Source organism: Pristis pectinata, chromosome 9 (assembly GCF_009764475.1).
Source record: "Pristis pectinata isolate sPriPec2 chromosome 9, sPriPec2.1.pri, whole genome shotgun sequence".
NCBI lineage: Eukaryota > Metazoa > Chordata > Chondrichthyes > Rhinopristiformes > Pristidae > Pristis > Pristis pectinata.
Window position 1 is genome coordinate 26,069,731 of NC_067413.1, and position 24,568 is coordinate 26,094,298.

Consider the following 24,568-nt stretch of genomic DNA (forward strand, 5'->3'; position numbering starts at 1 on the left):
TCAGTGTCTGGACATTGCTGAAGTTTACTATAATTAGCATCTGCAAAGACTTGCTTGACTTCTCCATGGTAAAACATGAGGATTGGTTTGATGAGAAGATTCAGGAGCTAATTAAATTCTTGGAGTGGAAACTCCATCATATATTGAGAGTTAAACTGTTAAACAGACAATTGAAAGCTGAGGTGCAACAAAAAAAAGGTGAACTTAACAAACAGTGGGTGAAAAGAGCCCAGCGATTTGCAGGTAACCATGACGATTTTCAGGATTCTTCAGGACTGTCAAAGCCATGTATGGACAAAATACCCCAGGGCCCACCTGCTGAGAGCTAAGAATGCACAGCATAGCTTGTCAAGACTCAGTCATTGCTCACTTGAAAGTCATTCCTGACTCAGAAAGCCTGCTTAAGAACTTGCCCGACCACTCTGGAGGTCATGAGGCATGGTGTCAAAATAAGTTTCTGCCATTATTTAACTGCAGTGTTACAGAATGCAGTGCTCTACATAAAAGGGTTTTTTTTCAGATCAGCAGGACACTGAGTTATTACATCATTGTACTCTTTTGAAGTGGGCATTTTGCTTAAATGGATATTGATATCATGCCAATTTCTTTTAAATAATGGCGTGAATGGAAGCATTTGAAAGGATTAGTGATTGAGCTAGAAATTAAGATATTTTAGCATAAACTGAGGTAGTTTTTTGATGCAGCAAGATAAGTACAACTTGAGGCTGCTTTGTGCAATCCTATGTTTTAATCAATACTATTTTTCTTTCTCCCCATCTATATTTTTAAATTATCCTGCATCTCTTTTAATGCTGTAATCAATGTAACTACATGTGGTTATTTTTCAGTAACTGTATGGTAAGTACTTCTAATCCATTCTTGTGCATGGGATTGTGACTGGTTTTCAAAGTAACATGCTGGATTTTTTATAATATCACAAATATCAGCTATTGAGAAATATAATAACATGAAATATTTTTGTCTGAACCATCTTTAGCAACAAAGACCATCATTGCTGCTGACATGCATATTTTCTTAGCAGTATTTTAATGTAACCTTGCATCTCTGCTGTCTCTTTTCTGGCTTATTATGATGGTATCTGCAGCAGTTACTTGAGCTGGTCTGATTATACATGGTGCTAAAAGAACATGTCCAAGGTTATTCTTCTATAGAAAGGTACTCTTACTCTATCACTTCATCTAGGAATACCACAGCTGATGGAGTTTAGTGTGTTACGTAAACGTAATACAATCCCCACACTGGTGTTCATCCTGTCTGATTAACAATGACACTTCTATTACAATTCTGGCATTTAACTTCCATTTGGATGTATTATGAAAATGGGGCTAGAGCACTTAATTCTGCAAAACTAAATTGCAGCTGTGCTGTTTATACCAGTTACAATCTTAACCATTTTTCTTGGGCTTTGTCTAGGCTTAGTAAGCTCCCCATAATTTTTTAAATGCATTTGACAGAGGAAGATAACTTGATGCTATATTGAAGGTACCTTTGTGATTTTTTAAAATTATTGTTTGTTAATGTTTACGGTGTTTCATTTGGGAAAACTTTTGATGTCAAGTTCATTATCGGCTTTCGTCTGCATAACATCTGTAAATCTTGATCAACATCCATTTCGTAGTTAACTTAAAAAATGATTTGAAAGTACTGTTTTTCTAAGATCAAACTTTCTCTGTGAGATGTTATGGTGCAGGTCAACACCAAAGGAAGAGAAAATAAGAGATATTATACAAGTGACTTACATTTGAGAGGAAAGAAAAGCTTAGATCAGGAATTGCCGTCCCCTGTTGATCTTCATGATGTACCTGGTTACTTGCAACTTAATATTTCATGTGCAGTGAGACTTGATGTTTCTAGGAGACACTTGAGATAAAAGAAATGGTGCATGAAAGCAAAATTGCGTATCTGTTCAAGTTTGTCATGTGTTAAGCACGAACATTTATTAATGCATTGCAGAGTGCTGTGAATGTTACGAGAGATTTTGAAGGATGCAGTACACTGAGAAAGTACTTTGGCCAGCTTCACTATCTGCAGAGTCGCATCCCTATGGGGTCAGGAGAGGAGGCAGCTGTCCCAGTTACATGGTAAGAACAGAATTTTGCTTCTGCTGGGATTTCACTTTTCTATTGAAAGCACTGGGTTGTCACCTGCCCACTGATGCTCAAGACTTTTCATAATATAAGGAAGTGAGTATCTTAGAATTTTACCCTCTGCTTTTCTGCCTTCTGCACCGAAGTGAATGACCTCACATTTTTATCTCATTGCATTGCATTTGCCACGTTTTTGCTGACTCACTCATTTTGTTTTTATCTTTGAAGCTGCTTTACATCCCACTATCTACTTAAAATCCCACCTGGTTTTGTGTCAAATCTTTGATGTAGATCGTGAATAACTGGGTCCCAGCAACCTATCCCTGAAGTACCTCACTAGCATTTTGCTCCAATTCCATGTGCTTTTAGCTTGTGTGGGACTGTATTGACAACCTTCTGAAAGTCTAAATACACCACGTCCTCTGGTTTCCCCCTTATCTATGCTATTGCCATTACCCTCAAAGAACTTTAATCAATTAGTCAAACGTTATTTTCCTTTCAGAAATTAATGCTGACTGCTCAATCCTGGTATTTTCTGTGTTCAGTTGTTGCGTCCTTTTGTAGATTACGACATTTTCCTTACTACTGATGTGAAACCAATGGGACAGTGATTCCCTGTTTTCTCTCCCTCCTTTTCTTAAATACTTCAGTATGTTACCTGCAATTTGTAGGAACCATTCCAAAATCTTGGAAGATGGCAATGAATGCATCTATTATCTCTTATCTTCTTTTCAAAACTCTGGATCTTTGGCTCTGAGATTTATTGGTTCTCAGTTTCATTCATTTCTCTAGTTTTCTTTTAATGGTTCTAATTTCCTTCAGTTCCTTGTTTTTGCTGGACTCTTAGTCCTCAAGTGTTTCTGCAAGGTTTTTATTTGTATCTTCCACGTAGTTAGACACAAGTATTTGTTTAATTGCTCTGCCGCTTCCTTATTCCCATTGCAAATTCTCCCATTTGTCCTGTTCTTTCCCCCTTGACATACCTATAAAGTTATTTTTTTAATGTCCATTTCTTTAATGTTTCATGCCATTTTATTTGTGTTGTATCTTCCCTTCCTTTATCATTTTCTTGGTCCTGTCATACTCTGAAGTCTTACTATTTCTGGTCACTTTATAAGCTTCTTTTGATTTAATACTGTTTAATTTCCCTTGTTAACCTAGGACAGACCTCCTTTTCTTGTTGAGTTCTGTGACTTGGGATTTTTTATTTTGCAAATTGTTGTTTCTTTAAATGTAACCATTATCTACCCACTTGTATGTTTTGGTATAGTTTTCTAATCCATCACAACCATTTGCCACTCATTACTTTGTTTAGATTTGAGATGCTAGTTTCAGTTTAAATTAAATCACTTTCAATCTGCATATAAAATTCATCACATTATGGTCATTCTTCTCTGTAGCACCCAATGCAACAAGCTTATTAAATAACCCTTTCCCATTATAAACAATACCATATCCAACATTGCCTCTTCCCTAGATAGCTCCTCAATAGATAGATCTAGAAAACCACACCATATACATTTCATGTGTTTGTCCTCCACCTTTATTATCACTGATTTGACCTGTCCAGTTTACATGTAGATGGGAGTCCTCCATGATTAGTGTATTACCCATATCTCCTGCCTTTCTAATTTCCTGATTTTTGTTGTGCCCAAAGTTACAACTACAGTTTTGTGGTGGCCTGTAAGTAACTCCCATCATTGTTTTCTGCTCTTTGCTGGTTGGTTGCACAACTCTCCCTATTGTGAAAACTTATCTATGATAAGAAGTTTAATGGCCAACCATCACTCTAGAGTTTGTTACCATAGAGACATCTCTGGGCTGGGGAGAGCCGTGTAGCCAAACAAAGGGAGGCTGTTCTGCAGCTTCTATCACATCCGGTGTGAGGTGATGAGAGACTGTAAGCTCTGGAAGTATATTAACATTCGGAGCTGCTGCTAGTCCCCAGCAATCATTATGCCAGCAAGATGCATCCCTTAGCCCCATTTCTTGGTGCTGTGCAGCCTCATCACTAACAACAGCCTTCACAGGAAGCCTCTGCACGTTGATGTGCTTTATGCCACACAATGCTGTATGATGAGGTGACCACTGTTTCATTTCTGCAGGAGCACCAGGTTCTGTGTATAGCAGTGCACAAGCCATGCAGATGTCATTGTTAATTTATGAGGAGTGCATACAAAGTAAGCATTTGTACTCCCAAGACAATGAGCGGCATAACAAATTGGTATTCTGCAGGGTAGTACTAAGTGGGGACCAGTGTGTTGCTTTTTTCACTTGTTTTCTATCCTTAATAAATTCTCTTTAAGGTTCCCATCCCCCTACCAAGGTAGTTTAAACTATCCTCAAGCCTCCATTCCTCCTTATAGGGCCCAATATGACAAGCTAATTAAATAACCATTTCCCATTATACCAGAGCTAAAATTGCCTTTTGCCTCTGGTTCCTCAACAGGTTGATCTAGAAAACCACACCATGTACATTCCATGAGTTTGTCCTCCACTTTTACTATCACTGACTTCTGACTTGTTCAGTTTGCTTATAGATTAGAGTCCTCTGATTACTGTATTTCCCTCACCCCCTGCCCCTGCCAAACAAGTGGGGATATTGGTTCCACTTCTGCTGAGGTGTAATTCCTTAGATTCATAAAGGTCCCAACTGTTCCAGAAACTATCCCAAAGGCTCAGAAATCTAAAGCTCTCCCTCTTGAATCATATCCACAGCTAAGCATTCATTTTCTCTATAATTCTGTTTCTTTACTTGTTAATATGTGACACTAGGAGTAGTCTGCAATTACTGTCTGAGGTCCGTTTTTATTTATTTCTTCCCAGAGGACCTCATCCTTTTTCCTACCTAAATTGTTGGTACCGATGTAGTCTCGTGACTTCTTGTTGTTCACCCTGTCCTTTCAGGATATTTTGCAGATGATTAGTAACATCGTGAATTTGGCACCGAGATGCAACGTAGCATTCTGGAGTAACTTCTATGGCTACACCAATTCCTCTTATCTCCCTAACCATTGAATCCTCTGCCATTGTTTCTTTCTTGCTCTTCTTCCTGCCCTCCTGTGCAGCAGAGACACTTGTATTGCCATGCTCCCAATTCTGGCTGTACTCCCCTGAGGGATCACAGACTTTACCAGTACTCAAAAGAGAAAATATGTTTGTGAGCAACATGGACTCTAGGGAGTCCTGCACTACCTGTAATGCTCCAGTGGTTTCATGCTCATTTGCTAGTCTTCCTAGTCAGCTCGGCAGTTCCCTCTCTGCCTCATACTCTTTTGCTGTGGTGTGGCCTAAATGTGTTGTCAGCAAACTTCTCAGTGTCCCATTATGTGTCGTGGTGAGTCCAGTTGCCACTCCATCTTTGTAATCCAGAGTTCAAGGCTGCCGTGTCGGGGGATACTTCCTTCACATATGGTTGTCTGGGTCATTGGAAGTGTCCATGTGGCATTAAATGTGCTCTCCACTTGATAGAAGCTATGGAATGGCTCTGTAGCTTATAGCCTAGAAAGTAGGCATTTGAACAGTAGAAAATATTCACCATCTACTTGTCAACATCGGTGAACTCCAGCGTCACACTATCAAACTGCTTTCAGTGTTGGGTCCCTAATGTTGCCCATTTCTGTTATCTTTCACTCTTTATACTGATCACTGTTGCTGCCCATGTCTGAGAGTAACTTTGAGGTCAAGCTTTTTAACTTCTTCTCAGAGGACTTCATCCTTTTTCCTACCTAAATTGTTGGTACCAGTATAGTCCATTACTTGTTAACCCCTCTCCTTTCGAGATGCTTTTTGCAGATGATCAGTAACATTATGAATTTGACACCAAGAGACAATGTACCATCCAGGTGTAACTTCTGTGGCTACACAATTTCTAAGGCTACTCTATCTCCCTAACTGTTGAATCCTCTCATTTTGTTTTTGTATATTTCTAGAGGAATATGTATGGGCAGTGACAACTTAATTTGCTTGTTGAAATTACAGGACTGAGATCTTTTCTGGCAAGGCAGTAACTGTTGATGAGATTTGCTATGAGCAGGCCTGCATTCTTTATAACCTGGGTAAGTAGCCATTGTTCAACTTTTCACCGGAGGGAATTTGGGCACTAATTTTATGTTTACAGTTCTGAATAGATGTTTACTTTGCCCCTCCATTTTCACTTAAACTCATTCTTAAAATGTTGACACTGGCATGGCTGCAATGTATACTCCTACCCTTGTTGCCCATAATAGGATGGTGTGGTTTGGTGAAATCCAGTGGTTTGAAAAGATAGTTCAGAAGGTATTCAAGAGTTAATATCATTAGTGTGGGCATATCAGAAAATTATGAAGCAGTCCTGGATTTTAGCAATGCTCCAGTTGCTTCATGCTCATTTACTAGTCTTACCTATTTAAAAAAAACAGATTCTGAAACTTCCATGCAGAATTTGAATAATTAATATTCCAGCTGTTTATATTTTAGTTGATTACATCATCTCTCATTGCTCTACCTGGATGTTACTATAAATGGTATTGTCAATTCAGAACCATATAAACTAAGTTGCCTTATTCAACCCTGGTGGACTGACTTCATTCTTCCTGTCTGCCCCATGTTAAATAAATGTAATGCAAATTATTTCTTTGTTAAAACTTGGGCCCCAGAAAAATAATACAAGTAATTTAGACTAGTTTCCTTAATTATATTTAATGTTGCATTTTGAGGAGAAATTAACTTAATTTTGTCATTATGATCCTTTTTCAGATCCCAACAGAGTCCTTTCGTGGCTTCTCTCAGGATTCTCATTTAATACACAATTGCGATAATTACATCAGGGACTAGGTTGTGAATGCCTAAGTTATTGAACTGGTTATGCATTGTTTTTCTTCCAGGAGCTCTTCACTCAATGCTTGGAGCTGTGGATAACAGAGTTACTGAGGAGGTAGGCAATACAAGCAAATAATTGCAAAATGAACTCTTCTTAAAGATTGTTCCTTAATGCATAAAATTTTGAATTTGTTTTGAACCTTTGCAGGGTATGAAAGTTTCCTGTACACACTTCCAGTGTTCAGCGGGAGCTTTTACCTACTTGCGAGATCACTTCAGCCACTCTTTCAGTGTAGACATGAGCCACCAGATTCTCAACCTGAACATTAACCTCATGCTGGTAAGGGCAACGCTTCATATGGGATTCAAACGTTTTGCAAATTTGCCCTCTGCCTTCTCGCAGTTGCTCAGCTGGTAAGGTGTGTTTAACAGTGGTGGCATCAAGATGTTCAGGTGTGTTTCCTGGACTGAATGGAGGTAGCTTGCTTTAGTTGGCCTCACTTTGCTGTCAGAGGTGAAAGTCAGACTATATTATTCCTCTTGATTGCTATTCTTCATTTGAAAGTGCATTATGTGGATATCATCTGAGCTCACTTAACCTTGTTGTGGTATCAACCTGCTGAATCTTGCTACTAAGATTGATCCATAAAGAATGCCTATTTGGGACTGGTACTAGAGAACAATCATTGCCATTAGAACTAAGATGAATTATAAACTTTGAGGGGAGGGATTGAAATTAAGTTGCCATTATAAAGTAAATATTTTGTTGACTTTGTCATAGTAGTTCTCCTATAATAATACGAGGCATTTGTGTTCCTATAAAACGGTCTGTATTGTAGTTTTTGTTTCAGTAACACAAAACCACGTCATCTGTGCATGAAATCAAGAAATATTTTTTTCATACAGTTCTGTAAGAGCGAAGTTTATTTTGTATCTCAAGTTTTTGGTTAGTGATTGTGAATTCTGTAAGGGCGATTCTTTAAGAGTAGGAGGTTTGAAAAATAAGATCTGTTGAAGGAAATCTGAAAGAAGAACTAAGTACTGGAAATACTGCTGGAAATACAGTTCTTTCCTTGGTTATCTGCCCAGCCGAGAATGACCAAAATATACTACAATCAGGATTTACCGTAAAACGAACCTGCTGATTTACGTACACCAAATGCCACCTCAGGCTATTACTCCAACGCAACAGCCCTTTGATTATGGCTTTTTTTTTGTAAGGAGGGTGTAGCCAACACCGCCTCCATGAGGTTCATGGGAAGTCTCTTTGGCCACCAGTCGGGTGTTACCAGCGGGGAGGCGTGACTCACTGTGATGCAGAGACCCCGAAAGAACACCACAGCTACTGTGTAACAAGACTCAAACAAATGGTCCTGGTGGTGGGAACCAGGGTTTAAACCATGAGAATCATGTGTACTCCCTTGGGAGTAATCTCTTGACTCACTTCCCTTGAGAGCCACATGCATTCCCCTTAAGAGAGTCATAGTTACTCCCGCCAGGTCAGGCAGCATCCATGAAGAGAGAACTTCTGATGAAGAGTCATTGACCTGAAATGTTAACTCTTTTTCTCTCTCTTCACAATAAATGTAAATTAAGGATTCAGTATTTATATTGAGGCTGCAATGCCATGTGTCATAATTGTATAAATTTGGGACTTTATAATAAAACTAATCCTGGCTGTGATTGCTCTATTAACATGAAAATACAAAAATGTTTGACATTCCTTTTTTAATGTGTTAATACCTTTAGAATATGTAGATTGATACCTTTTTTAAAATGTAGTGGAATATTGTGTTTTCATGTAATAGGCATTTTTTAAAGGGATTACTATAGAGAAGGAATTTGTTCTGAAAACGTTTGTGGAACTCTAAGTCACTGAATAATGATGCCAGAACATTGGTTGTTGAAGGAAGTCTTAAAAGGAGCATAACCTTGTTTAAGGACTGTAAAGGAGTAATCGGAATGGCTAATCTGAGAGATGGCTTTCATTAACACTGACAATGCTGCAAGAACACCTTAATGAAATGCATGTTCAGTGTGTTCTTACAAGTCAGTTGTTGAAATGTTATTTTGGGAGGATGGGGGGGAATATTTAGATAAATCTTAGTAAACCTTGGTGCAATAACAAAAAGAATCACTTTGGAATTAGATAGTTTTAGTTAATTTCAAGTCATAGAGTTGTACAGCACAGAAATGGGGCCTTCAGCCCACCAATTCCATGCCAAGCTTTTTGCCCATTTATACTAAACAATTTATAAACAAAGTCTAAACAAAAATTTGAAAATAACACCTATTAAATGCAGTAAAGCTGTAATTGATTTACCTTTAACCACATCAGCTACCATTTTTTAAAAAAGGTACACTTGTTCTTTACTCACCTTGGATGTGCTTTTAGATCAAGTTTTATGTTTCACATATAGTTTGACATGTCTAAGTTTCAGATATGTTTCAAAAGATTTTTTTTTCACAAAATCTGAAGAAAGGGTAATTAATGTTATTAAATGCATCAAGATGGCAAGCTTTCAGAATGCAAAGATAGATTTTGAGAAAGAATTCCAAAGTAGAGGACAAGGTAGTTTAAAGAATATTCAAGGGAAGAAGAGTGGCACCAGTCACATTACATAAAAGGAGCTATACTTGCCTGGTAAAACAGATTGATTTTAAATAATGCCTTCAGTAAAAACGACCCAAGGTGTAGAGATACAAATAATAAAACAAAAGGACCCATTGCTAAAGGAGTAATAGGTTGATTAGATAACAGTGGTTTAAAAGTGAGAATGGTACATGGAGATGGAAAGGAAATTTCAGATTTTGATTGTTCAAATTGTTCAGATCAATGATGTGGTGAGGGGGTAGGAATGCATTGGAGGACAATCTGAGAAGCTGAATGCCTTGGTGAAGGGCATTAAGATTACGTCATTGGAGGTGGTTGCTCTTCTTAAAATGATATCAGTGCAATCTCAAATGAGGCACTGAAGTGTAAGAAAATAAGAAATAGGAGCAGGAGTGGACCATCTGGCTCTGCAATTTATTAAGATCATGGCTGATCTTCTACCTCAACACCATTTTCCAGCGCTATCCCCATTACTCTTGGTTCCCTTAGTTATTTAGAAATTTATCAATCTGTGTTTTGAATAAATATAATGACTGAGCCTCTGTAGCTGTAAGTCACAAATATTCACCATCCTATGAATGAAGACATTTCTCCTTATTTTAATTCTCAATGCCCTACCCCTTATTTTCAACATGTGGCTCGTGACCCTATACTCCTTAGCCAGGGAAAACATATAGCTACATCTAGCATGCTGTGCCCTTTTTAACAAAAAAAAATTTGTAACTTTCTGCACTATCGCCTCATATGGAAACCTTGCTACTCATGGGACCACTCTAGTGACTCCGCTGCACCCAGAGTGTAGAGCAAGAAAACATTGTTATAACAGTCTGAAGGTTCGAAGCTAGGTGACGATTTTGAAGATGGTTTGAAATAGGAATTGAAAGTAGCTGTAGAGATAAGAACCATTTTTTGTTGACATTGATATTATTTTGAGCAGGGAATGATTGAGGAGGAAAAACTAAACACAAGATGGATTTCCTTTGCAAGTATTAATGTTGCAGTAAGGTAGATGGTGGTTTGTACCATTAGAAATGTTGATTTGTGTCTTTCACTACAGTACACTTTTAAAAGATGTAGATTTTTTGTTAAGAAATCACAGCATCTGCATTACTAGATGACAAACTACAAAGTGAATCTGTTTTCACTTCACTATTTAAAAATACATTTTATAAATGGCTCATGCAGGGTTTTTTCTTAAGTTGATATCAAGTTATTTTTCATTAACCTCATTGTCTGCTGTCATTATATTTAGGGACAAGCTCAGGAGTGTCTGTTGGAAAAATCTATGCTGGACAACAGAAAAAGTTTTCTAGTAGCAAGAATCAGTGCTCAGGTAAGTATATGCTGTGCACACTATAAAATTCTATTTGAGGCATTAAATCCATTCCTGAGTGTACTTAATCATTATTTTCTTCTCCCTGTCCTATCCCAGCTGAAAATCTCTTATCTCTTTGGATCTCTATTTCAGAATTGTTATTAATATGATCTGTTTAAAGCTATCAATTCATTAAATTTTCTTAATTTACCTCCTCTTTTGTAGGTGGAGACCAAAAACATTGATTTTAGGCTTATGAATTTCTTTTATTGTAGTATACCCCCATTTCTGACACATAGCCTCTAGTAAAAGAACCTGCCTGCTTGCCTTTACCTTGGCAGCTGCCCTTGTTGAGGTGACGTCATGTCCACTTTGATTTTCTCCACTCTAAATGAGTTCAATACATTGAGTCTTTATAACCTGCAGTTATTCTCTTCAGTAAATTGAGGTAACTGCACTTATGACTCTTTCTTCTATCCCCTCCCCCCCCACTGGTATTCTTTAGAAATACTGCAATTCATGTTTTGCATTTTTACTATGCAGCCATAGTTAATACTCTGATTATATGGGGAGTGGATGACTTAATCAAGATTCAGACAATGTATCCACTCGACCCTAAACTGTCCCATGGATTCTGAGCAACAGCTTGTACTTATTGGATTGTTGTGCATTGTGAAATTTCATTGGTTTTAAATGTGGTGAGTCAGGAAGAAACATAGTAGATATTTATAGTTTGATATGTTCCCAGGTGGTTGATTATTATAAGGAAGCTTGTCGTGCACTGGAAAATTCAGAGACGGCTTCGCTTATAGGAAAATTTCAGAAAGACTGGAAGAAGCTGGTACAGATGAAGATTTATTACTATGCAGCAGTTGCACATGTAAGTAGCATTGTATGGGGAAAGGTAAAACACCTGAACTTCAATCTGCATTTCTGAAAAAGTACTTACTACAGGGTGATGGCATATTGATGGGTAACTGGACCAGTGATCCAGAGACCTGAACTAATGATGAGAAACTATGCATTCAGATCCCACATAGTTGGGAAATTTAAATTCATTTAATTAAAAAAAAGTATTTAGAGAAAGCTAGCATTGATAATGGTAACTGCAAAGCTACTAGGTTTCTTAACAATCCATTTGCATCTGTAACTAACCTTGGGTAAGGAAATCTGCTTTCCTTGCCCATTCTAAGCCTTTGTGATGCCAGACCCATGGTAGCTGTTAGTAAGGTGATCTAGGAAGCTACTTCATTGTCATGGTGGCTTGCTATCACCTTTTCTGGAGTTATAAGGATAGCCAGTAAATACTGGTCTTGTCAGTGATGCCCACGTCCTCTGAAGAAAGAGAAACTACCCCTTCTCCAACTCCTGCCTTATTGAGTTTTCCTGTCTTTTGCCAAAGCTTAGAAGTACGTAAATCCCTAGTAAACTTTCCGAATTCTTAGAAGTAAATTACTTTTGAATAATATCACTCCAAGCCTTGTTAGGCAAAAGTTCAAAGCTGTCTTTAACTCTGCATAGCTTAGCTCTAATTTGGCAATATCATAGGGTTGCTTCAATTGGATACTAATTGATGCTACTGGAAGCAGAATCAGTTGCACTTAATGTTTCTGTCCAACTAATTTCAGTTAATGTTCAGTTAATTGCTTTCTGGAAAAACTGGTTCCAAGAATACAAAATAGCTTGCTGTAAAAGGTGTTCTTAGCTGTTAACAATAATATGATTTGCAACATTAATTGTTGGATACCACTAATCTTAATAAAACACTGGTTTGGCCTCAACTGGAATATTGCGACTTCATTATAGGAAGGATGAGAAGGCATTAAAGAGGGTCCAGAAAAGATTTAAGAGACTGGTTCCTGGGATGTAGGGCTACAGTCACAAGGATAGCTTAGAGCTAGGATTTGTTTTCTTTGGAGGAGAAAAGGCTGAGGGGAGATTTCTTGAAAGTATATAAGATGATGGGTCTGGACAGAGCAGATAATGGGAAGATGTTCAATTTGGTGGAGGGATAGAGGACCAAAGGTCATGGGTATAAAGTGGAAGAGAATTAATGCCATGAATAAAATCTTTTTACATAATGTCTGACGGAATCTGGGACACTTGAACTGCAGATGTGGTGGAGGCAGGCTTCATCGTGATTTTCGAAAGGAAACAAAATATGGCGAGGAAAAATTTGCAGTCTTGAGGAGGAAAGGCTAGAAATGGAACTAAGGAGTTGCTCTGGTAGAGAACTGGCACAGACATGTTGAGCTGAATGGCCTCCTCTGCTGTGTCCATTGTACGATTCTGTAAGGCAGTACAAGTGCTTTAAGGTCTCCTTTCTAATTAAAGGAACAAGGGGAATTTTGCTTCCTATTCAGTGTGAGTATTCATGCCAGAACCTGATTTTGCAAATGATGTAATCTTTTCTGCAGAGCTTCTCAATTATTTGAAGTTCCCTGTAGTGATTACTGCACTATCATTTAATTGCTTAAAGTGACTATTGTTTAAAGGTCAGTCTCAAGTCAAAAATGTAATAATTATTTAATTAAGTATACAGGTAGAAAAAAACTCTCATGGCTAAAAGTTTAGGAGACTTTAAGGTGGTCTTCCTTTCACCCTTTTAACATTTAAGATCAGTGTAGGAAATTGACAGTCACTTTAAAAGCAATTTATTGCCAGCTGTGTCTTCACATTATAGTATATATGTTATGGTCCAGTTAACAAGAATATTTATTTTGAATTTTTTCTGCTATTGTTACTTCAGATGGGACATCAACTCATTCCATAAATGTAATGGATTTTTACAGTTCACAGCATCACTGATAACTATTTCCTATTCTTAGTCACTGGACCTTTCTTGCGCTTCTTGCTATTTAGCAGTCTGAAGACTTTTTGTACTTTTATTACAGCTTCATATGGGCAAGCAGTCAGAGGAACAACAGAAATATGGCGAAAGGGTGAGCAGAAAATATTCACTTTTTTCCCCTTGATTTGCAAAATGGATCTGACTTTGGATTAAAATTTCCATATCTGTTTGACTGCACTGTAGGACATTTAAGAATGGCTTTTGTTCTGTTGTTGCAGCTTGCTTACTTTCAAAGTTCTCTAGACAAGTTGAATGAAGCAATCAAGTATGCAAAGGTAAGCTCCAGCTTGTTTATTTAAATGATGTCATTGCAGAGTGCTAAGGTATTATGTTTCATTTATTTCTTAAAGGAAATGATTTAGCACTTCAACAACTGAGTGAAGTGCTCACTCATCAGACATTGTTTTACATCCTTTTAGCCAGAGGGACGATGACAGATCTGTGAACTTAAAACACTTTCTGCAATTTTGAGTTTCCATCATTTATTTAAACTTTAAATCTTGCTTTCTTTTTCAGTTTCTAACTTTACTGAATAGTTCCTTTGGCTGGTGAGACTTGGTATTGCATAAATACACTAAGACCAGTATGATCAGGCTGGACTGAAGTCATTGTCTAAAGCACATTACACATTCTAGTTGTTAATTCCTTTTATAGGGATCCTGTAATTCTCCTATGTTCCTTCTCTGTGTCTTCTGTTAAGCCTTCAAGTGAATCTAATTATCAAGAGTTTAATTAAAAATTAATATCAGAATCCTTCAATCTTAAAATTTGTTAAAAATTCTCTCAAAAGCTCAGTGCACCTAATGTTTTAAATTTTGTTTACTAATGGGGAAATTGAATACAACTTCAGTGGAATTGTTGGCACTGAAATCGTGCTCCATTTAAGCCTTTATCGTAGCTGTTTTCTTCAAGAGTTGATGTCTTCAAATTGAAAACTTTGAAGGAATGATGGGGAATAATTATAAGGTCAGGCAACAGGTTTTTTAAAAAAAAAGAGCTTCAAATCCCACCTATTCCTTGAACTATTGTGCCCAGAGAGTGATCTTCAGCTTCTGGTCCTCTCCCAATTTTGTAATTCTTTTCACTTATTGTTTTTTCATTGTCGAATTTTGATGGTGATTGTTGACAAGCTTCCTAATAATAAGGTGTATCTGGCAGCATTCAAACTTGTTCACATGCGTATTCTTTCTGCGAATGAACTAAACGTACCTCTGGCTAGAATTAAGTTATCATTCACTTTCTGGAATCTGCTTTGCTGTGGCAGTGCAATTACTTAAACAGTGAGCATTGTTAAAGACCAAGTTATCTGAAGATGAAAAATAAGCAAGTTTCCTCCAGACAGAATTAAATAATTCAGGATCCCAAGGTTTTTCTACTGAGTTAACACAAGTTATACTTTGGAAAAATGCAGAGAAAGCTTGTGACTGTAAATAATTGATGTGCCCAGATAAATGTTGCTACTTTTCTTGAAAAATTGCTTCTACTTGTGCCTTTTTAACTAAAAGAAAGTCATCTCTATAAATCCAAAAATACTTGTTTTATATTTGTTGATTTTTGCCTATCACTAATCTGACTAACACATCCAGGGTTCCAGCAACTGACCTAAGCATAACATTTTCTGGCAAGTCTTTATCATGGGTATTGTTTGGTCTTGGCTGTTAACATTTTAGATAAACATTCAAGCTCTGGTTTCAGGATGGGAAGAAAGAGCGCGTTATCTGGTGTCGAACATCCATTACTTAAATCTAGAGATTTGATTTTGTTAAAGGATTGGTTAGCAATCAGAAGGACTGTGTATATAGAACATTTGGAGAAAATAATTGGAATTGTTATCGCTATAAGTTGGGTATTGTGGTGCTGGGGGAGCAGGACTTTTTGATGCCTTGGAAGTGGATACAAGTACCTACTATTTCTATGAATTATACATTGATTCAATATAAGACTAGAGAGAATGGAGTCCATATATACAAATGCTAAAGTGGGCAGAATTAATATAAAGAGAATATCCAAGTGGGTATTAATTGATTGAATTGGCAAAAAGGCAGCGAGTGTTTGTAATGAAAGATGGCACAGACTTAAATGGCTGAATGGCCGCCTCCTGCTCCTATGTTCTGTTTTTGTTTCCATGAATCAAGGGATTCAGTCAGTAAAGGGAAATTCGTGTTGAGGCAAAAGAGCAGCTATGATATTCAACAGTAGATTAGATGTAAGAGGTGGAATGGTCTATTTTTTTGTGCTTGTATTCTTTCAGTAAGGTTTATACTGGAGAGGATAAAGGCATGAGAAGGTATAGGTTCATCTTGATGCTGTGTGATATGAGTAAGAATGCAAGGGAAAGAATTATCTAAAATTAGTTTTGAAAATGAGCTATATGTTGGTGAATGAGGAGGGAGTTGTCATTTGTTTTACCTGCATTCAATTAGATACCAGTATCTAACACAAAAGTAGACTGAGAACTTCCCCTTTTTTTTAGGGGCAGCCAGAGACTGTACAAGAAGCGTTGCGATTTACTATGGATGTAATCGGAGGAAAGTAAGTAATCAAAAGATTTGCTTGCTCTGTTTAACTATTGTATTTCTGGATCACTTTGTGCAGTATGGCAGACATCACCGGTAGAAATGGGAAGTGTTTTTTATACCCTTTGTCTTCATTACCTTGGGTATAGTGTATCATGGATCTGATGTAAAGTTTTAATTGCTCCAAAAGAGTCCCTGTAAGAGCACATTGCGATACCAATGATATTCTCGTTCTTGTGCCTTTTTGTGCTTGGCTGCATTTGCAAATTGGATTTAAATTGGCAGTCTTCTGTTATGAAGTTATTTCATGGGAAAATAAAACAAAAATGACAGGTGCTAGAAATCTAAACCAAAAATAGAAAATGCTGGAAATGCTCAGCAGGTCAGGCTGCATCTGTGGGAAGAGAAACGGTCAATGTTTCAGCTCAGAATTGCAAAATGCCGAGCTGGAGGACAAGCCCAACAGGTCAAGTTAGGCATGTCCTCCTCACCCAGAGAGGAAGAAATACCTTGGGGGGGGGGGGGTGGGGTTGGGGGAGGAAAACAAAAAAATTATTTGCTCAACATTGAATTCTAAAAATTTGTGTAACTTGACTTTTTGGTCTGTCTCTGTTATCCATCTGTGATATTAACCCAGCTTACTTCTCTCTGGTATCTTGAGCCCTGTGAAGAAAAATCAATCCTCAGTTATTTTCTTTTCATTGAATGCTTTGATCTGTGTCCTTGATTTCATACCCTAAAAATCTGTAACTTTGGTCTTTGTATGAGATTTCCACTACAGTTTGGTAAAAGTATTTACAATTTCAGTCCTGAATGGCCTGACATAAATTTTCAGATTGCACTGCTTGTTCTGGCTTTCTGTTTATCCTGTTAAATGGCCTTTGACTTTTTTTTAAAAAGAAAGAAAACTAGCACCAGTAATAGTGAAAATGAAACAACCCATTTGTCATTATTTTTTTCATTAATATTTTAATCTAAAAATCAATGGATCAAATCAAATGCTGAAATAACTAATGGAGATGTACATGGAACGTTCTCTTCCTCCATTCAATTCTTAGTGGCAGAGCTCAACATGTGAGTGCAGAAGATAACATTGAAGAGTTTGCAACCATCCTCATTTTGGAGGTGATGTGTAAATAATCAATTTCTGCCTCTCTTGCACTTTTCAACATGCTGCTGGAACCAAATAGAGTATATTCATCTAGTTGTCTTATGGCTCACTCCCACTAGATATGGCATGTGGTGAAAAAAGGCTGACCTCTGCATATTGGTTTTCCATAGCAAAAAAAGGTGTGATTGAGAATTAATTAATCTAAGTAGGTTAAATAATGTGTCTCATTACTAGCACCATCATTTTGATGCTTACCTCAACGTCAGTGTGCCATTCACTGTTGAAAATATTTACTGAAAGTATGTGTCCCCCCAAAAGCATCACATCACATTCATGCAATTGTCAAGGAAATTTAAACAATATTATGCAACCTTTCTCCATAATTTTAACTCTTAAGCCCTTGTGCCACGAGGTGAATCTGCATCTCATCCCCTTGCAATGAATTTGTTCAAGGCTCTGTGTCACTTCCTGCTCTGTATTCCACCTTGGATCAGTTTTAACACTGTTTTGATAGGACCACTGCAAGGACCTCCGTAATTGATGTCTCATTGTTTGCAAGCTCTACAATTTGGAATACTCGCTAGTTCTCTTCACTTCTGTCTTGATTGTTATCAACACATTTTACATATTTTGAAGTTTGGATGGGAAGAAATATGGGGAAAAATGTACTTAGAATGCTTTTCTACAATTTTGATCATCTTTCTTGTGTGTAGGTACACCGCTGCCAAGAAGGATAATGACTTTGTCTACCACGAGACTGTTCCTCCTATTGATTCTCTCACATCTGTGAAAGGCAGGTTTTCTAAGATTCTGCTTAGTATTTTGAGCAATCCTTTCATAGTGTAATGAAGCTGCATAATTTCTTGTTTCTATGTAGGATGCTATGTAGAGGCTCTAGCTCTAACCCAACACGTTTTGCAGGGTTCAAAATGCTAGATTGTTACAAACAATTTTTCCTTTTTCTTGCTATCATCTTAAAAATACTACACCTATCTCATATAAAACCCTTAAAATAAGCTGTTCATTTGAAAAAAAAATGCAATAAACTACAAGAATTACAGTTTCTTCATTAACTGCAGTTTTATTTTTGGAAATAAATGCAGATATTTTAATTCTAGTGATAACCTATTTTTAATAGGAGCATCTCTGGTAAAAGCCCTTCCTGTCAACCCAACTGATCCAAATGTGACTGGTCCTGATATATTTGCAAAATTGGTACCAATGGAAGCTCATGAGGCCTCATCTCTATACAGGTGAGCATGAGACTTGAAACTTTGATGCAGAGCTATGTTACTGAAAAGTAAGCATTTATTTTAAATTTAGTATACTATTGCTTTTTGACCATTGTTTTCTTGTGTCTCACACTTACAGCCGTTTTGTTGAATTGTGTTTCAATATATCTTTGATTGTAATCTGTGCTTGTATTTTGTTTCCTTTTCCAGTGAAGAAAAGCAAAATTATTGCGAGAAGTTGTCGATAAAATAGACACCAAAAATGAAGTCTTAGAGTAGGTATTGTGACAAAATTGATATCTTGACCTGTACAGCAATAGCTATGTTTCCAAAAACATTTTATTGTGCAAATGGTGTTGGGAAGTAGTAACATCTTCCTGCAAGAGTGTGTATACTTTTAGAAGTGGGTAAAGTGGGCACTACTTAGTGGACAGATTTTCTCATAAATAAATAGGTCATTGAATATACTGAAAAACTGGAGTAAAATTTCTCTCAATGTAAAATGTAAAACGCTCATGTTTGCGTTAACTAATGGAAAAGCAAATGTTCATTAGCTTCAATTGCAGAGAAATGCTGGCATCATATCTACTATTGAGAAAAGCTTTTGGCACTAATGAGGAAGGAGTAAAAGTATGAACAGTTAATGACAGATTGCATCAATTTGGAATCCAGGAATGTTATGCAAGAAAGTTTAAGCATCTTTTGTGTTTTCAAACCATGCCTTGACCAAGGTGTTAAATATTTGTCTTGAAGAGAACTTCAATTTTAAAAAAAACTTTCATTACATTCTTATAACTTGACTGCCATTTAAGTGTGTTACCAGAGGTTCCTTCCTACACTTGAGATGTTAAGTTGAGGTTTGTCTACTTTTTCAAATTGACTTGTAGAAAAATATCAGCATTAATATTCTGGAAGCAATCAGTAGTTGTCTTTATTGTTTGTGGTGTAATGCAGAAAAGAAATAGGAGCAGGAATAGGGCATTCAATTCTTTGAGCTAGTTCTGCCATTCAATACTATTGTGGCTGATCATCTATCTCAATACATTTTCTTGCTCTCTCATTTACCCCTCAATCCCTCCCCTTTTTGCATCTACAAATGTATTTAAAATATGAATTTTTGCCTTCTCGGTCTTTTAAATTGGCATTTCTCATCAATTTCAATTGGAAGTATATGGGAGAGAATTAGATTTGTTTTTTATTTGGGGCACATTTCTGTATGACTGGACTGCAGAAGGTGTCAAAAATAATGATGATGTTGCCCTTGACAGTTCTCAAGTTCATTTTTTAAAAGGAGTACAAAATTATTTTCAATCATTCGTATTGGACCCAAATGAATACCATGACTTAAAAGAAGTTATTAGCTGAAATACATAGTTTACTGCCTCTATTTTTATTCACTTATTGCTTTGATACATATCATGATAACTTGTACCTTTTTAATTTTGTGCTTTGAACACATCTTTTAAAGGGGAGCAAAGCATTTATTTATACGCATGGACTAATTTGAAATCTAATTTGTCTTGTATCCTCTTATAACAGACAGTTCATGGATTCTCTGAGGATTGATCCAGATTCGATTGATAATTTAGACATGTATAATCATATTCCTCCAGTCCTGATGGAAAAGTGTGCAGCATTGAGTGTTCGACCAGATACTGTGAAAAGTTTGGTCCAATCTATGCAAAGTACGTTCGTATCCAAATGTAAATTCTTAACTTCAGCTTAAATCATTAAGAGTTTGTAGATCTCCATGATTTTGAAATTTCTGTTCTTGCATAGTTTTCATTTTGTGATGTGTGATGATCTTTACAGTCTTTTCCTTTTGTATGTTGCTTTCATTTTTTTAAAGGAAAAAACCCATACTTATGGGCAAAATAGAAAAAGTCAGTACATGAGTAAAATGGTGCCATAATAGCCACATCTGTGCTAGCTGGCAGTTTCTATTTGACCAACTCTGACTGTTTATTGCCCCCTTCTGGTTGTTACAGTTTCGTGTGATATGCATTGAAGATTGGACCCTGTATGTTGACCTAATTTAGTTCTTTAATTTTTTTCTCGCAGTTCTGTCTGGACTTTACACTGATGTGGAAGCATCGTTAAGAGAATTGAAGGAGCTTATAGACCAGGATGAATTAATGGAGAAGAAATTTCAAGACATTACTGGTAAAACAACTCAGCCCAGCAAAACATTGGAACTCAGCAAGGAATGGTCCAAGTACATGGAAGTGCATGAGAAGGCTAGCTTCACGAATACTGAGCTGCACAAAGCAATGAATTTGCATATCAGTAATTTGCGGCTGCTGAATGGACCCTTGGAAGATCTCCGTGCTGCTCTTCCAACTCCCACTGTCTCAGATGGTATTAAACTTCATTTTCTATCTGTTTTGGTGTATTTGTGTAAAATACGTTTTCTTCTGGTCATGTTTATGGTAGTCAGCATCCCTGTCCAAATGTATGGGAATGCCTAGCAATATTTTTGGTTCTTTGTTTCACAGAGGAAAAGGCTACACTGCAGAACATGAAACGTATTTTGTTGAAGGTTGAAGAAATGAGAGACCAACGCTCATCACTTTTACAGCAGCTTAGAGATGCCATTCAAAAGGACGATATCACTACAACCCTAGTGACAACAGACCATTCAGAGATGAAGGTTAGTGAGCAACTGTATAACACTAATGTCTAAACAAATAAAAGTTCTGTATTTGTGCAGTTCAGGACATTTTAAATGCAGTGATGACTACGGCAAGATGATCAAATGAGTAGCTTTGATTCAGTTCCTTAGCTGCAATTTACAATCTAAACTGACCGGATGTTGCTTGTCACATTATGTACATGCACTATATATTCACTACGTGGGCCAAATATTAGCTATGCTGATTATCAGAAACTTGATCTGAGACCAAAGTAGGACTATGCGTGTGGCCCCTTATGTTGATCAGTACGATCACAGCTGATCCACAACTTTTGGCTCACTTTTCTGGCCAAACTTCATACCATCTGTTTTCCTTTAAATGTTCAAAAAGAAAAATCAATCTCTCTCAGCCTGGAATGTACTTGGTGGATGAGTCCATTGGGTAGAGAATTTTGAACATTCCTTTCAATATGGATATTTCTTTGTTCTAAGTGGCTGATCCATTATCTTGAGACTTCTCTGGTTCTTGACTCTTAAGTGAAAGAATAAGACCTCTTACCATCTAGCATTTACCATGCCATTCCCTCCTAACTTCACTGAAGCATTGGAGTTTAGAAGAATGAATGATAAACACCCATGAGTTATAGGTCGGTCAGTTCACAAGAACATTGGAGCACAAGTAGGCCACAGGCCCCTCAAGCCTGCTCCACCATTCGGTGTGATCATGGCTTATCTATGCTGGCTTCAACTCTTCTGTGCCAGTTCCCTTTAAACCCTCAATTCCTTGATCTTTCAAATATTTTACATCTGCACCTTAGATACGTCTAATGATCATGCCTCCACGACCCGGGTGGGGGGGGGAAGAGAATTCTGGACATTCAATATGCTCTCACTTTTAAATGACTGGCCCCTTATTTCGTAGCTGTGTTCATTTATTTGAGACTCTCTACTAGTTTCCCCAATTTTCACATGGGGAAACCTCATCCCAGGAAACAGTCTCGAGGATTTAGAGTATGTTCCATCCAAGGCATAGATATCTATCTTTTATTATGGAAACCTAATCTGTGTACAGGGAAAATTTTATGCTAATGTGGTACTGTTTATAAAGGAAGAAGGGGATAGTAGTTGCAGGCCAGTCAACCCATTAATAACACTTAAAGAAGTTCAGAGTAATGAAAGACATTCAACATGAATTTAAGGGAATATCTGATAGATGAATTTCTTTGAGGTAGTACATGTTCCTGTATGGGTTTAATCAGTTATTTAAAAGCCATGGTGTTTGTGGGAAAATGGCAAATTTGCATTAAAAATGAGTTCAGTGGGAGAAGGTAATGGGTAGCAGGAATTTTAGTGACTAGATAACTGTATATAATCAGGTTCCACAGGGCTCAGTTCCTTTGCATTCTTGTTATGTATCACTGATGATGGATGCAAGTGTAATGGCCATCAGTATAACATTTAAAGAATACCCAAACTGGAAGTATGGATTGATAGTGAGGAATAAAGTTATGGGCCACTGGAAGTTATCAGTGAATGTAAGGAAATGGGAGCAGAAGGATAGTCTATGTTTCAGGTTGAGAAACTGCCATCAGGCCCATTCTGATGTAGTGTCTCAACCTGAAACGTCAACTATCCCTCTGCCTCCACAGATGTTGCTTGACCTACTGAGTTCCTCCAGCAGTTTGCAGATGCCTAAATCTGGAGCGAAAAACAACTTGTGTTTCTAGGCTAGTTTTAAGTTGCAGGGAAAGGTGGTGGGGATGGATAGGACAAAAAAGTCAAAGTCGAGTTTATTGTCATGTGCACAAGTGCAATGAAAAACTTGCTTGTAGCAGCATCACAGGCACATAGCATCATGTAAGCAGCAAGAAAAACATAAGCATGAATTAAACACAATTTTTACAAGAAAGAACACAATTAGAACAAAAAAAGTCCATTTTAGTACAAAGTGGTCATAGTGTTGCTAAACTCTGATTAGGTTTGTGCTGGTTGGTTCAAGAAGGGAAATAGCTGTTCTTGAACTTGGTGGTGTGGGACTTCAGGCTTCTGTACCTCCTGTCCGATGGTAGCTGCGAGAAGATGGCATGGACAAAGGGAATATTTATGTTTGGTTGAGGTCTGGGCTGTCATGGGAATAAGTTGTAGAGGTTCTCCACTCAAATGGGTTAATAAGGGCAGTTAGAGGATGATACACTACAAACAAAGAAGCATGATGTGTTGCGCATAATGGGGCTTTGGGGCATGCCCAGCAGGTGAGGCTTTACTAATGGAGAGAGAAAATCAGAGTCAATATCACAGATTGAAGAGTTGCAACAGAAAAGGTGAGTTCTGATGCAGACAGAGAAAGCAAAATAATCTGAAGTTAAAAATTCCATGTTGAGTCTGAAAGTCTGCAGTGTGCCAGGACATAAGATGAGATGCTATTTTTAAAGGTTGCATTGAACCTCATTACTGTGTCCTCAATAATTTCTGTTTTTTTCCACCTATAACTGATAGCCATCTAATTCTTGCTGCAATTTTGTTTTTATAGAGATAATTTTCGTGATACTTGCTCAGTTCAGCAAGAATATGTGTGAGAGAATCCATTGCTGATTTATTCATTTCCTTGTAAGAATATAGTTAATGATTGTTGGGTTTTTGATTGGAAGATAGATGAGAGAAAAGCAAGTAACATTCATGACAACATAACCAATACTGCTTGTATCATGTTTTTAAAATCAATTTAATTGCAGAAGCTTTTTGAAGAACAACTGAAGAAATATGACCAGCTGAGAGTTTATATTGATCAAAACCTTGCAGCCCAGGAAAACATCTTGAAGGCTTTGACAGATGCTAATGTTAAGTATGCTGCAGTTAGGAAAGCTCTCGCTGAAGCAGAACAGAAGTGAGTAGCTGCTGTGGATGGTGTATGTTTATTGAAATGGTTTCTCTGCAAACATACCACATGATGCAGTACACATCCCTATCATATCTCTTAATTAGTCCCTGGCCTGTGCACTAATTGGGTTCTGTACTTGGGCATTGGAGGTACACCAGCGGTATGTGGGACCTATTGCATTTGCTATGCCATTGCACTCAATCATGTCTTGCTATCAAGTGATGTGAATATGAAAGAACCATTCCAGTTGTCCCGTTGTGTCAGCTCCATGCTTCATTAAGTTCATGTCTAATCTTTTACCTCAGTGCCACTTTCCTACATTACCCTTGTATATCGATTCATTTAATATCTGAAAATAAAAAGATATTCCTGGAATAGTGGGAACTTCAGGAGGTGGCATTTCTGGCTGAGGATGTTTACAAGCGCTGAAGTTTTGTTCTTAAAGATTTTGTTACTTGGGTCACTGCTGGTGTGACTGTATTACCACAGTTCATCTTTCAGCTGGTGTTCA

General features: G+C 37.4%; 1 protein-coding gene across 1 annotated transcript in view; it reads left to right on the forward strand.

The window, feature by feature from the left end:
- The window catches only part of ptpn23a (protein tyrosine phosphatase, non-receptor type 23, a), a 47,570-nt gene that overhangs the window by 10,921 nt on the left and 12,081 nt on the right, over positions 1–24,568 (forward strand). Inside the window, exons 3-18 of the mRNA XM_052023984.1 lie at positions 1,975–2,102; positions 6,090–6,166; positions 6,974–7,023; positions 7,117–7,248; positions 10,775–10,855; positions 11,586–11,717; positions 13,732–13,779; positions 13,907–13,963; positions 16,162–16,220; positions 18,029–18,108; positions 18,454–18,568; positions 18,763–18,822; positions 20,087–20,232; positions 20,609–20,905; positions 21,043–21,197; positions 23,912–24,063. Of these exons, the coding sequence (XP_051879944.1) occupies positions 1,975–2,102; positions 6,090–6,166; positions 6,974–7,023; positions 7,117–7,248; positions 10,775–10,855; positions 11,586–11,717; positions 13,732–13,779; positions 13,907–13,963; positions 16,162–16,220; positions 18,029–18,108; positions 18,454–18,568; positions 18,763–18,822; positions 20,087–20,232; positions 20,609–20,905; positions 21,043–21,197; positions 23,912–24,063 (1,769 nt within the window). The remainder of the gene's footprint in view (positions 1–1,974; positions 2,103–6,089; positions 6,167–6,973; positions 7,024–7,116; positions 7,249–10,774; positions 10,856–11,585; positions 11,718–13,731; positions 13,780–13,906; positions 13,964–16,161; positions 16,221–18,028; positions 18,109–18,453; positions 18,569–18,762; positions 18,823–20,086; positions 20,233–20,608; positions 20,906–21,042; positions 21,198–23,911; positions 24,064–24,568) is intronic.